We start from the raw sequence: 14744 nt of genomic DNA, 5'->3' as shown, positions 1-14744 counted from the left end.
GATCATCTAGACAAGACTGCAGCAATAATTCAGACACAGCATGGGTTTGTTAAGGGAAAGTCTTGTCTGACAAATTTGATAGGATATTATGATGTGGTTACAAAGGAACTGGATGCAAAAAATAATTCTGATCTCATATACTTGGATTTCAGGAAAGCTTTTGATACTGTTGCGCATGGAAGGCTTCTGTACAAATTGGAGCAGAATGGTATCAAGGGTAATTTGCTACAATGGATAAAAGGATGGTTGAGTGGGAGAAGACAGAGGGTGGTAATCAATGGGTGCTGTCCTTCGTGGACTAATGTTATTAGCGGAGTCCCACAGGGTTCGGTGTTGGGTCCACTGTCGTTTTGTATATTTATCAACGATATTGATGAAGGTATATCAGGCTTAGTGTCGAAGTTTGCAGATGATACAAAGGTTAGCAGGGTTGTCAATGACAGTAATGGTAGTGTGCTACTGCAACAGGATCTAGAAAATTTGGGCAGATGGGCTGAGAAGTGGCAACTGAAGTTTAACATTGACAAATGCAAAGTACTGCATATGATTAGAAGTAACCCCAGAGAAACGTACCAACTGTGTGGTACTACACTTAAGGTGGTAGAAAATGAAAAAAACCTCGGAGTAATTGTGCAGTCATATATGAAGTTTTCTGAGCAATGCAGACAGGCTGGCAGGGCAGGTCATGAGGTTTTGTCAATGATATACAGGAATTTTGCTAGCAGGGAAAAGGAGGTGATTGTCCCTTTGTATAAGGCAATGGTCAGGCCAAGCCTTGAGTACTGCGTACAGGTCTGGAGGCCTCATTTTAGGAAGGATGTAGATTTGATTGAGCGTGTACAGAGAAGGGCAACAAGATTGGTGAGGGGTTTGGTTTGGTTTTGATTTTATTGGCGCATTAGCTACTAAGGCTATAATGCGCCAGATTGGTGAGGGGAATGAAGGGATTCTCTTACCAAGGGAGGTTTAAGTTCTGCAAATTGCAGCGGCTGGAGACTAGGCACCTGCGAGGTGATCTGATTGAGGTGTATAAGGCCTTGAATGGGTTGAGCACGCTGAATTCTGATGGGATTCTTCTACTTGTTCAGATTACGAACTTAAGGGGGCATAAATTCAAATTGAGGAAAGACAGATGTAGAACAGATGTGCGGAAATTTGCCTTTAACCAGCGGGTGGTTAATTGCTGGAACAAACTTCCATCTGTCGTTGTGGAAGTTGATAGATTAAATCAATTTAAGATGGAACTGGACAAACATTTAGAGGGAATTGTTTAGTAATTTTTTTTTTTTTTTTTTTTTTTTGGCTGATGCTGCATAAGCTCATACACTTTCTTTCTTTCATTACGTGCCACTACTATTACTGCTGCCACACCAAGTGGAAAGGACCAGAATTCGAATCCCGAGAATGATACCATGATTTTTTATGGGCCTTTTCCACAACGTGACTTAGCCAATCGGTCTTAGGCAAGCGAAGTAGGCTCCCGGAAACTCGGGTTTTTCGTCCAGCAAACCGACCACAGAACACAAGCAATTTAGAGACTTATTATCAGGGCCGTTTTAAGAACTCTTGGGCCCCCTGCGAATTCCCAAATGTGGCCCCTGTTCAGTTTCAATTTTGTTTTAATTATTTTCTTGGTCTCTCTTAGTTGCATTCCTAACCCTATGTATTAAATGAGCTACTGGAAACTATTCTCCATCGTCATGTGAAAATCTTTGCACGGATCGTACGTAGCGGGCGCTTGAAAATTATAATTATGTAATATAATTACGTAATATATATATATAATATAATTACATAATATATATATATATATATATATATATATACACACGTAATATATATATATATAATATAATTACATAATATATATATATATATATATACACACACACACACACACACACACACACTGTGCTGCCAGTTTATTAGGTACACTCATGCTGTGCACACAAATGGTTTGTCCCACAACGTTGCAAGTCACATGACCACAGTTGTGGATATAAATGCAGCAGAACAACCATTCTAGCATTAATTAAGCGTACAAACCGTAACAAGAATGGAGAAAAGGAGTGATCTAACGTACTTCATGGTAACATGGCATGGTAACATGTGCAAGACGTGCTGGACAAAGCATCTCTGAAACTGCAGTTCTCCTGAATTTTTCACGCATCACAGTTTCAAGGGTGTATCGAGAATGGTGCAACGAACAGAAAACATAATCTCAACAGCACTCCTGTGGAAGAAAATCGCTTGTTGATGAAAGAGGTCAGAGGAAGATGGCTAGACTTGTGCAAGCAAACAGACGGGCCACAATGTCGCACATCACGTCAGAATACAACCTTGGTACGCAGAACAAAATATCGCAACGGACCACTAGTCGCACTTTGTCGCGAATGGGCTACAACGGCCGACGGCCACATCGCGCATCTTTTTTATCAATGAAGAACAAGAGAGCATGCCTCCTGTGGCCACATCAACACCAGCACTGGACTATGGAGAATTGGAAAACAGTTGCTTGGTCTGAGGAGTCGAAGTTCCTGGTGCATCATGTTGATGGAAGGCTCAGGATTTGGCGAAAACAACATGAATCCATGGACCCGTCATGTCTGACAATTACTACTGTGCAAGGTGGTGGGGGCAGTGTTATGGTGTGGGGAATGTTTTTGTGGCACACGTTGGGTCCATTGATACCTATAGATTCACACCTGAATGCCACATCGTACCTAAACATCGTTGCTGACCAAGTGCATCCCTTCATGTTGACAGTTTATCCTTCAGTCAGATGGTTACTTCCAGCAGGATAATGCCCTGGTGCACAAAGCCCGAATCACTATGGAATGGTTCCAGGAACACGACAATGACTTTTCTTTGCTGCAGTGGCCCACTCAGTCCGCGGATCTCAATCCTATTGAACATCTTTGGGATGAGCTGGAAAGGGCTGTTCGCTGCAGGCCTACACTTCTGTCGAATCTCAAGGAACTGCATGACACACTCATGTCAGCATGGTACTCCATTCCAGTACAACTTTTTTAGCATCTTGTTCAATCCATGCCTAGACGAATTCAGGCTGTTTTGAAGGCTAAAGGAGGCTCAACACGCTACTAGGTAGGTGTACCTAATAAAGTGGCAGCACATGTATACAAATTTTGTATATATTATTGATTTATAATCAGAAGCGATAATTAAATTTGTTAATTGTTTTTTTTTCTAAATATTAATATTTTCGGCACTTTAAACTATTTAAAGAAAGCCAAAAACATTATTCGTATATCATTATGTTCCGTGTTTGCGGTGCTTTCGACCGCAACGTAACATATGGGACAGAGGGTATTTTTAAAAAATTATTTAAGGTTAGCAAGTGAGGCCCCCTGTAGGCCGAGGTCCCTAGCGTCCGCTGGGTGTGCCCATGCGTTAAAACAGCCCAGCGAATGATATACGACGCAAGTAGATATGTTGGGGGTTCTAACACATTTGCATAAAGTCTAAATGGTTTTAAACACGATTGTATAAGACCTGGAGGGATTTAAACACATTTGCATACTATCCCACGACTACAGGTGTGAAAATTATATTTAGTTCACATTTCGTACCCTAGATGGCGCCACATGCTTACCGGTTTTGTTTAGTTCTGTCGTATATTTGTCCATGTATTTTCTTTTTATCATTAAGTTGTGTGTAGAGTCTTTTTCTTGTGTGTAAGTTAACCTTTTTGAAAATACATTTTATTATTGTATATCTGTTAATATTTTTTAACCCTTTATTACTGTCTGAAGTTGTGTGTAAACCATTTTATTGACTCATTTCCTAAAATCCAAAACTCAAACATCAAGAAAATTTCTGCTTTTTAATGAACACTTTTTAAAAAGCTACATCTATGAACATTTTTAGAACTCGAACAATCTTTTTAATAATCAAAAAAGACACAGTCTAATGAAATGGGAATAAATGAGCATAACGTTCAATATAACATTTCCTTAACTCTGATATCATACCAAGTACTGCCTGTAGAATGCTATAAGGATTAATTTCAGATTCTTTCTGTTGCAAAGTGCATCTAGCCATAAAGTCTGTTACAACGTTATACGGAATCAGATGTCGAACCATATACTCGTAGGCTTCTTGAAATGTGATATCACTGGTGGTGAACTGCCGACGCTGTCGTAAACATTCGCGTGTTGAGCATAGTACATCCATCACTGATTCTTGCATCAGTGTGAATAGTTTAGCTTCTTCCCCAAGAACAGATACAAACTCGTCAACATAGAGTATTTTTTGTGAAAGAGATTCACATTCACCCAAGTCGAGAATAAACTCGCACATCTCACCATTGGAAATTGTAGCACGACCAGCTTCTGTCTCAATCTCCAAGCCCTTCGTAAATGTAATAGTTTCTTGTGCACGACCCTGAACTAATAGTAATACTTCAGGCCATTTTAGTTTTATTTGCATCCATTCATCTGTTGTTAGTTTTAGATAACACGAGGTACATTCCAAAACGATCGATACTTCGAAATCAAGCAGGAGAACTCGTAGAATAGTGTTTGAACTGAGGCGACGAAAAAACACATAGTTCTTCTCTGGAGTGGTACTCATCTTAACTGTTGCTGAAAAATGGCAAATGTAACGACATAACGTATAACAATCATATATAAAGCAGTCCACAACCCGGATATGTGACTAATAATATTACACAAGAAGAAGTGCGTCGTCGGAAATTGTCTAATAAGGAGCTCTTACTGGTAGGTGTACTAATTGGAACAGGTTTCCTTTTGACATTAAAAGCCAACAATGTTACACCCTTACAGGATGTTTGTAGTGTTTCGGAACAAGTTTCGTTTTGACAAAATAGTAGGATCAATGACCGAGAATTGCATAAGGCTATTGGAGAAAGTTTAAAAAGCCACCACAGTCACAGAACCGTTACAGAAAAAAATGGACACGTGGATGTGCGATGATGATTCCCTGGAGTGTGAAGCTGTCAGTCTTGCTGAAGTTATTGAGGCTGAAATAATGTATAGGAATACTGTACAGTATACAGAGGTGAGTGAATTTCCTCCTATATTATCTCTTTTTTATTTTTAAAAGTGATAAAAATAGTTTTATAACATTGTTTAATATTCATTTTTCAGAATGCAGAATTCTTTTCCTTGTCTCCACGCGTCGAGGGGAGGACAGGAGGATCAAACGAAGGACCTGTAAGTCTTATTCAGAATTTCATATGCAGAAGTACAATCAGAATTCCAAAAACGTTAAGTATTTTTTTTTTTTTTCATTTCTTTTCAGATTCAAATTGGTGGTGGTGATGAATCTTACGAACGATTCTACGAAATCAGTGAAGGATCAGAGAAGTATTCCTCTAAATATAAAACTAAGTATAAAACTTACAAATGCAATTACCGAGACTTACATTTGCTTGCAGGGGAACAATTTTTTCTATTGTTCAAACAGATGCTGAACCAAATTATAGGACAAGTAAACAAGAGAGAAGAATTTAGCCATGTTCGTCTGTGTGTAAACGCAGACTCCCTAAAAACCCCGATTAATCTTCCATTTATGAAGATATCAGAACTGACATTAGATAGAATTATGAATGCGTTTTTCTGTGTAGATCAGTCGCGCAGTGGCTTTTTAATAACAGACACTCTATCAATCGATCTAGTTCTGATAAACATAACAAATAAAGGTGGTGCTGGTCGTTCTAAAAATATAAAAAAAAGAACTATTGTACATCTAAACACTTTCTTAGAAAAGAAGAAGTGTGTTGTCAAAATTAGGAATAATGATAATATATGCATGGGACGTGCAATAGTAACAGCTCTTTCAGCTGAACAAGACAACACCATTACATACAGAAAAGTTCGCGAAGACAGAAACGGTTTGCAGACTTCGAGAGCCAAGCAATTGCATGAAAAAGCAGGCGTTTCCGAGACGGTGTGTGGAGTGGAAGAACTGCAAAAATTCCAACATGTTCTTACTCCCGAGTTTCAGATAGTTGTACTGTCAGCTGACAACGAGTTTGATGTTATTTACAAGGGCCCCGAAGCAGAGAAACAAATAGTTCTACTGTATATTGACAAACACTACGATGTAGTAAGGTCTGTGAAAGCGTTATTTGGAGCAGATTATTACTGCTCACTGTGTTTTAAAACTTTCCAAAACATTGAAAGACTTCATACTCATTCTTGTCCATATTCATGCAATAGGTGTCGAACACGTGAGTATCATAGTGGCGATTTGGTGTTGTGTAGTGATTGTTTTCGGTATCACAGAGGAAATATCTGTTTCGATGCTCATAAAAAAAACAACAACTGCTCGAGTTATCACCGCTGTTGTGAGTGTTTGCGAACGTTCAACACACAGAAGCAACACAAATGCAAACCCCCGGTTTATTGTGAAAAATGTAAGATAGTTCACATGTCACAGCACTGCTATGTTCAGAAACCAGAGGACCCTAAAAAACATGTATCTATAATTTATTTCGACACCGAGACGGTGTTGCATCAGGGTGAGCATATACCAGTGCTCTGTGTTGCAAGTTTTGGAGAAGAACTGCGTTCATATGAGGGACCCAACTGTGTTACAACATTCATGGACGAGATTTTTGGAGTTCGTGAATCGTCAAAACGTACTCGCGATGGTCGAAACATTAGCCACATCGAACCCAAATACAAAGATGTACGGATAATAGCACACAATTTGCGAGGTTTCGATGGTTACTTCGTACTGACTTACCTCTACGGTAAGAACTTCGAACCTCGTGTTATTTTTGACGGCTCTAAAATATTAGGAATTTATCATTTGAAACTAAATCTCATCTTCTTAGATTCTTATTCGTACTTATCAGTTCCCCTTAGAAGGTTACCTGCAATGTTCGAATTACCCGAGCTTCGAAAAGGATTCTTCCCACATGCGTTCCATACTCTACAAACTACAGATTATGTAGGTCCTATTCCAGACAAAAAATATTTCAAACCCGAATTTATGTCGAAGGATGATAGTGTAGAGTTCCAAACATGGTACAATCAGAAGAAAGATCAATCGTACGACTTAAAAACAGAGCTCATGGCATATACACTTGACGATGTACGGGTATTACGTGATAGTTGTAACAAGTTCAGATCTCTCCTAATCGATATCTCCGACGTCGATCCGTTCAACCAAGATATCACCATAGCAGGAACGTGTAGTAGAATTTTCGCTAGGAACTTTCTACTCCAAAACACTATGGCTATCCTCCCCCCAGGGGGGTATCGCGGGTCGAACGTCCAAAGTCGAAAAGCAATTGCATGGCTGTCGTGGCTAGAACAACAAGAGAACACACCGATACGACACGCCCGTTCGTTGGGGGGGTGAGGTTCGGATTGGTCGCTTTTTCGTTGATGGGATCTGAGATAAAACAGTTTACGAATTTCATGGTTGTTATTTTCACGGATGTAGGATATGCTATCGAGGTAATACGATACAGACAAACAGAAATCTACCCATGTCAGTTCTCTATGAAGAAACGTTGGATCGTTAAATGTTTCTGAAAAACCAAGGCTACAACGTGGTTTCCATATGGGAATGTCAATTCGATGAAATGAGAAAAAATAACCCCGTCTTGAATGCCTTTGTAGCCGATTTTAATATAACAGAACCGATTACCCCTAGAAGTGCCCTCAGAGGTGGTCGTGTGGATTGTTTTAAACTGTACCACAAAGCAGATGAAAACGAGCAGATTCATTATATGGATTTTTGCTCCTTATACCCCTGGGTGTGTAAATATGGAGTGTATCCGCGTGGCCATCCAAATGTTATTCTGAGAGATTTCGATTACAGTAACAAAGCATACTTTGGCATTGCTAGTGCACGTGTGCAAGCACCAGAGAAGTTGTTTCTTCCAATATTACCGATAACGTGTAATGGGAAGTTAATTTTCCCTCTGTGTGCAAAATGTGCTCAGGAGGAATCAACTCTCTGTAATCACGAAGATACGACCATAAAAGGAGTATGGACAACTCCAGAACTGGATTTGGCACGCGACTATGGCTACAAAGTTGTCGAATTCTACGAAGTGTGGCACTTTGATGAAACACACGAATCGTTGTTTGATGGGTATATCGATACCTTCTTGAAAATTAAACAAGAGGCTTCGGGGTGGCCTCAGGGTATCGATCGTGACAGTTACATCCAAGAATTAAAGCAGAAGGAAGGTATTACACTTGATCATGCCCAAATTAAAAAAAACGCATCCCGGCGTGCTTTGGGAAAGCTATGTATGAATTCTTTATGGGGTAGGCTTGCCATGCGGACAAATCGTGTAAATACTGTTCTATGCTCGTCCTACTCAAACCTCGTTGAACACTTCATGGATGACAGTAAAATTATTCACGATGCTCGACTAGTCACTGAAGAAAAAATGCTGATAGCATACAGCCTTCTTGAAGGTACAGAACCTCCATATCGCAAAGGAAACGCTGTAATAGGATCCTTTGTTGCCTCATACGGACGAATTAAACTGTATAAAGCCATCGCACCTCTGGGAGAGCGTTTAATTTATACGGATACCGATAGTTTGGTATTCTCTATAAACCAGGCGATACACTTCCAGCTACAGGCCACTCACTAGGTGAACTAGTAGATGAATTGGAAGGTGACACTATTTTAGAATTCGCTACTTCAGGACCCAAATCGTATTCGTACAGAATACGCTCGGGCAAATCTGTAACAAAATGTAAAGGCATTACCCTAAACGAGAACAACAGCCGACTCGTAAACTTGGATGTAATGTGATCTGCAGCAACGGGTGAACAAGTTGAAGTGACAGTTCCTGTACCGCTCAGCGTGAAACGTGACAAATGGCAGTGCAGGCTACTCCACACATCGTTAACTAGGCGGTATGGTTTCACATTTAAGAAGCGCATAGCTGGAGAGCACACCCGTACATTCCCATATGGATACTTCCGTGAAAAACACAATCAAAATTGATTCGTCGGTTATAACTCTGTCACTATGTGTTCCTTTATCCACCCCTTCACATGTGTCGCTGCCGGTGGTACTCAAAGCGGTAAAACAACCTTCATTCTGTCCCTTATTAAAAACAGCAAACAGCTAATTTCACCCCCTCCGGAGAGAATAATTTACTGCTACTCGGAAGAGCAAGATCGGTTCTTACAGTTTCCGCACGTTGAATTCGTAAAAGGCTTGAAACTGCCCGAAGTCGATAGACGTGTCAGAAATCTGCTTATAATCGATGATCTCCTACACGTTGCGAAAGACAGTTCCGAAATCGCTGAAATATTCATTAAAGGAAGCCATCACAGGAACACAAGTATCTGTCTTCTCTCCCAAAATTTGTTCTGTCAGGGTAGTCAATATAGAACCATCAGTCTTAACTCACACTATTTAATCGTTTTTAAAAACCCCAGAGATTCCCGACAAATATCACACCTAGCATCGCAAGTATTTCCAGGGTGTTCGAGTGTTCTAGTCGATATTTATAAGGAGGCCACAGAAAAACCGTTCTCATATTTATTACTGGACTTTCGACAAGATACACCAGAACAATTACGTCTGCGCTCGTGTATATTACCGGAGGAAGCCCCCTCGATCATATATGTACCTTCATGGCTAAAAGACTCCGAAAACATAGTGACTTCATCAGGTTTTTGTCTGGTGCCAGCCCCAAGCAAGCAAATACAATTTTGAGACAGGTATCACATTCTCAGGTCACGGTTTTGTGTGAACTGTGTAAGAATTTACTAAGAGGTAACATACCAATCACCCCCAAAGAACATCTTAGACTGCAGCGCAAAAAGAAACTGCTACGTGTTCTAGCGGATAAAACTGTCCCCTTCACAAGGCGACGGAGACTTATTATCCAGCAAGGAGGAGCGCTGTTTCCCTTACTAGGCAGTCTGATAATTCCACTGATAACATCGCTAATAAGAAAATGAACGACTCGTTCAAAAAATATTTACTCCTGGCACCACCAGAACACCAAAGGATGATTTCTCTAGACGATGAGATGTCCGAAATTCTGAAGAGACAGGACATGTCGATCGAATCCAAGGTGAAGGCCTACCTTCAAACATTGCAGGTTTTTCTGGGACTGAAGAAGAAAAGCGGGCCTCCAGAGGAGGCCCTCGTGCTCCCTCCCGCGGCGGCCGGGGAAAGCGCGCGCCCAAACGTGCAAGGAAGAAACCGTCGATTCTGATGTCTCCCCGTCGCTTGAGAGGAAAGAAAGTACAGTGGATAAGCATGTAAGTACACAATTTTTTTTTAAATTTGTTTATTTAAATGATCGATTACATCTAAAGTGGCAAGAATATCATTGCCCCACAAATTTTTACAATAACATTCGTTAACAATCTGTCTCATAGTAATACCGCGACATCTATGGGTTAAAAAGAAAACACAATGCAGTCCACAAGCTATAGATTCCCGATGTTGTATTACAGTCTTGTTATGAGTCCACTTGCGACTTTACCTTTTCAGAAACGCCGCAAAATCTTCGGGCGGGGGACGGGCAAACGTGTCGAAGTAATCGGCTTCTTCTTCTTCTCCGAGGTAAATAGCTATCCAATGGGTTCCTGGTCTGTCGGAAGGGTCTGTGTTGACAACTAGAAGAAACGGTTTACTAAGAATGTTCGTAGGCAGTTCGTCGCGAGCACATACACTTATGGGGTAGTCTTTAACACTTTCCAACAAACGTGTTATTTCTTCAGTGTTCATAATCCAGAAGAACCGACCTGTCTTTTGTCAGCGAAACCACGTTCTCGAATTCACTGTACAAGACGCACATGACGTTTTCAGGCAATGGTGAGGAAAATTCAGTTCGAGACGTACACCACCCCGTCTCAGTGCACTAACGTGTTGACCGATGGCATTTTCGTCTGGTGATAGGTCAAAAGCGTACAATACATTACCGACTGAATACTCGGAATATGACAAATCGTTTCCGGTGTCTTCCGTCCATTTATTTAATGAAGAGAAGAGCGACAGATACGATCTCGTATACTGTCCTGTCTTAAAGTCAGGAGTCAGAGGTATTGACGGGTACTGAATACCATCGGCCGTCACTTGTAAGTAACACAGGTTGAAGTGAGAGAAGTTAAAAGGGTTACGAGCATATGATCCATTGAAACCTTCGCTAGACACCAAACCCACAATCACTCGCGATGGGATTTGTCCTAGGAATATATTATCACGTGTGGAATCTACCATTCCTTTGGGAATAGAAAAGTATGTCACATTCACGCGATTAATCGGGTACACGAGCAGGTTCTTCTCTAAAACAGTGATGTGTGCGAGTTGAATCTGAGGATTCAATTTCACTTTACGTACGAATAACGTTGCTTCCATAATGTTCAACTTGGCAGTTGACGAATCATTGGAAAGCAAACAAAATTCGGGGGAACTTCTTACCAGTCGTAAACGGAGGGAGACGTTATTCACTATGTATTTAGATTGGTGACACAGATCGAGTCGAAGTCTTCCTAACATCTCTGCAGTTTTCGATTTTGAGAAGGATTTCGATCGTTGGTACATACCACTATCATCCTTCTCGAACATCTGTTTAACATCGGTGTACTGATCTTTGACGTACATCTCAGTTGTCAGTTGTGAATTCTTGGCTTCCCGTCCATAGTTAAGAAGCGTTTCCAGGTATGCACGATAAGGGTACGTATTCGACGATGGGTTAATCAGTTTGTCGTGTACAAAGAGATCGACTTGACTGAATAGAGAGTGAAAGAAATTGTTAACGACTCCTACTTTATCATTTTCTTCCAGATCTTTTCCATCGCTTCTGGTGATTCGCACCTTCAACCGCAAATAACTTTTCCCGAGGTCTAGATACTCTTCTGAAGTCCCCGGAATATAGAATTCGATCGGGCCTACACTATCTACAGATGCTAGAGGAAGGAAAGTAATATACGACAACCGTTCGACACACATATTAGTGGCGGGTTTACTGAAAAGATCCAGCTCAGACATCATAACCTCCATCGAAAATATCGCGACGTCTACGTTTACCACCGCTCTGATTACGCACCTTGTCTTTAATGGCTTGTCCGACTTCTGATACACGATTTAAAAACGAACGTTTAGCTGGAATACCTGATACTACATCATCAACGATATTTCGTCCTGCCGACACTTGTCGGCAGGACGTACTTGTCGACCGATGAAAGCTGCTGCAGGTTTCAGTATCGGAGTCAGAAAACGGAATGCTGTTCGGAAGATGCTTCCTAAACCGTGGCCTCTGTGGATAGAGGGCCCAGCGAAGTATGGGTTCCCCCCTGCTTGTATTGTGTAGTAATGGACGTACGCATTCATCGTTCAAGGAAATGGAGTTTAATTGTAGTCTTTCCCTCACTGAATGGCACGAATTCACCGCTATCTGTACGCACTTGGATTGTAACGGTATGGAACGTGTTTAACTGGAGGGGATAATAATCTAAATGCGAGAACTCTCCGTTATTGGAAAACGATACGACACGTAACAGTGGCGCTTTCGTGTCGCCTACAACCTGATCCTCAATTAGATTACAATAGACGAAATAGGAACTGACACCCCTATATATATCTGCCTGATACTTAGCGTAAACTCTACCTTCTAAATCTCTGCCTAGTTTTTCGAAACCTAACAGCTGACCGAGTCCTGTTTTTGGGAATCGAAGGTAAACCGATGGATCGATTTCGATAGATACTATACCTATGGAGTTCACTTTTGCATCGAGTTGGGGTGCCAGTTTCATCATTGCGTTAAGCACCTGTGGTATACTTTTGTAGCTCCCTCGTGGTAGTTTACAGACCTGAACAGCTTCTGCTTTCACACCCCGATATGTGATCGTTCTATTGGCTGCTTCTTTAGGCAATGTGATTTCCTTCTTGGAAACCCACTCACCGACGTGATAATTTCTGAAAATATGGAACCCTCCTTGATCCTCGCTAAATGTCTTATCGATACCTATAACCCGTGTAAAAACTTTAGAGATTTTCACTATACCCTCGTTCTTCACCCTTAACGTGAACTGTTCTTTCGTTCCGTCAGTTTTCACTTTCAGTTGAATATCACTGTCGACAGAATTAACATCATCGATAAGTTTTGAGGAAGTGGTATACATTTCTTTTAATACTGTCATCGCTCCGACTTCTTTTTTTCTTTTTGGGGTGTATTGTGAATATGTTCCATCCATCGGAGATATTATCCCATGAAAGAGGAAAATGTACTTCTGCAAGTGCTACTTCCCATTTGCCCGAGAGAGAAACAGCATTAGGCAGTTCCACTGTGAATTGTGACTGAGAATTTCTAGGATGCAGATCCATACTAGCATTACTGGGTAGTGTAAGGAAAAACATCTTGTGAGCTGACCCAACTGTTGAAGCTTTGTGGGTAGCCTAACCATTTGACTAATAACTGACGTTGTCCTCTAACTGTCTTTTGTTTAAGTACCTTTTCGATGGGGTAGACGTCAGGTGGTAGATTATCGTCAAAGTTAACTTTCTGTAACTGTGTTTAGTAAAACGTTCCTTCTATCTGCTCACCATCACGGCCTGTCACACTGTACACAACAGGGTTACGCTTCAAAACACGTGTAATAGTAAACACTTCTCTCGTCCAATTCCCCCAGTAACCTTTGCGAAAAGGGTGAGACCCGCTGCTCAAAACAACTCTATCTCCGATTTTAAATTTCGGTTTCAGGGTTTTGCTATGGCTGTGGTAGAGCCTATTATACACTTCTTCTTCGTTAGCAAGAGTGACTTTTACAGGGGCCATACCTATAGAACGATGGGTAGTACGATTATACGTAGCCACAATATCGTCGAGTACGTGAATATATTTCTGACTTTTGGAATAAGAAATCCACTTATAAATTTTTTCTTTCAGTGTACGAATGAAGCGCTCGGCAATAGCTGCCTTCTTTTCCGATCTTGTTGTATAGAAATTGATACCAAGGGATTGGAATAACCGACGAAGAGACGCATTAGTGAATTCTTTTCCTTGGTCGGTATTAACACAAAACGGTGTTTCTTCTTCGAAAATAGATCTGAACGCCTGCACCACCTCGTTGGCATTTTTGCTTTTCAGTTTTCTGACCCAAGAATATCGCGAGAAGCAATCCACACAAACCAGAAGGTAACGATATCCATCGTTTGAGTCAGCGAGAGCCGACAGGTCACCCAGGTCACATTGAAAAGTGTGATTAAGTCCGGGAACTTTAATTTGATTCTTCCGAAAATTAATTCTTTGCTGTCGATGTCTCACGTAAGTAGGTTGACTAGCTAGGAATTCGCGCACAACACGTCTGGGTAATTTAGTATGTTTTTGAAGAGCGTCAATAGAACTGAAACTACCTATTACTTTAGGATTATAATAGTCTGCTAACATTTCTCTATCTCCACAGGTAGGAATAGACAGTGTCGAAGGAATCGCACTATTTATATTTGTCATCATCCTGATAGTGATTATTATTATCTCGGAACCACAACGTGAAGATTGGCGGATGGACTGCTTCCACCCATCTGAAAATGTTACTGTTTGTTCATAGATGTAGCTTTTTTAAAAAAAAATGTTCATTAAAAAGCAGAAATTTTCTTTGATGTTTGAGTTTTTTTGATTTTAGGAAATGTTTCAATAAAAGGGTTTACACACATAAGTTAAGACAATAACAAAGGGTTACAATAATAATAAAAAACCTCTAATTAAAACTATCTTCATATTGAATCTCTATGGAAACGAACCTATAAAAAGCTTTACA

At 40.7% G+C, this 14744-nt stretch overlaps 1 protein-coding gene across 1 annotated transcript; it reads right to left on the bottom strand.

Annotated features, from left to right (window-relative positions):
* Positions 1-10740: 10740 nt before the first annotated feature.
* On the bottom strand, positions 10741-11976 carry LOC150085195 (uncharacterized protein F54H12.2-like). Its single transcript, XM_090373862.1, has one exon. The coding sequence runs from the start codon at positions 11974-11976 to the stop codon at positions 10741-10743; it is 1236 nt and encodes a 411-aa protein (XP_090229988.1).
* Positions 11977-14744: the final 2768 nt, after the last annotated feature.

This window comes from Mastigoproctus giganteus, chromosome 5 (genome assembly GCF_048544385.1).
Source record: "Mastigoproctus giganteus isolate SK-2022 chromosome 5, ASM4854438v1, whole genome shotgun sequence".
NCBI classification, from domain to species: domain Eukaryota; kingdom Metazoa; phylum Arthropoda; class Arachnida; order Uropygi; family Thelyphonidae; genus Mastigoproctus; species Mastigoproctus giganteus.
The sequence above is the reverse complement of the archived record's forward strand: the minus strand, read 5'-3'. Positions and strand labels throughout refer to the sequence as shown.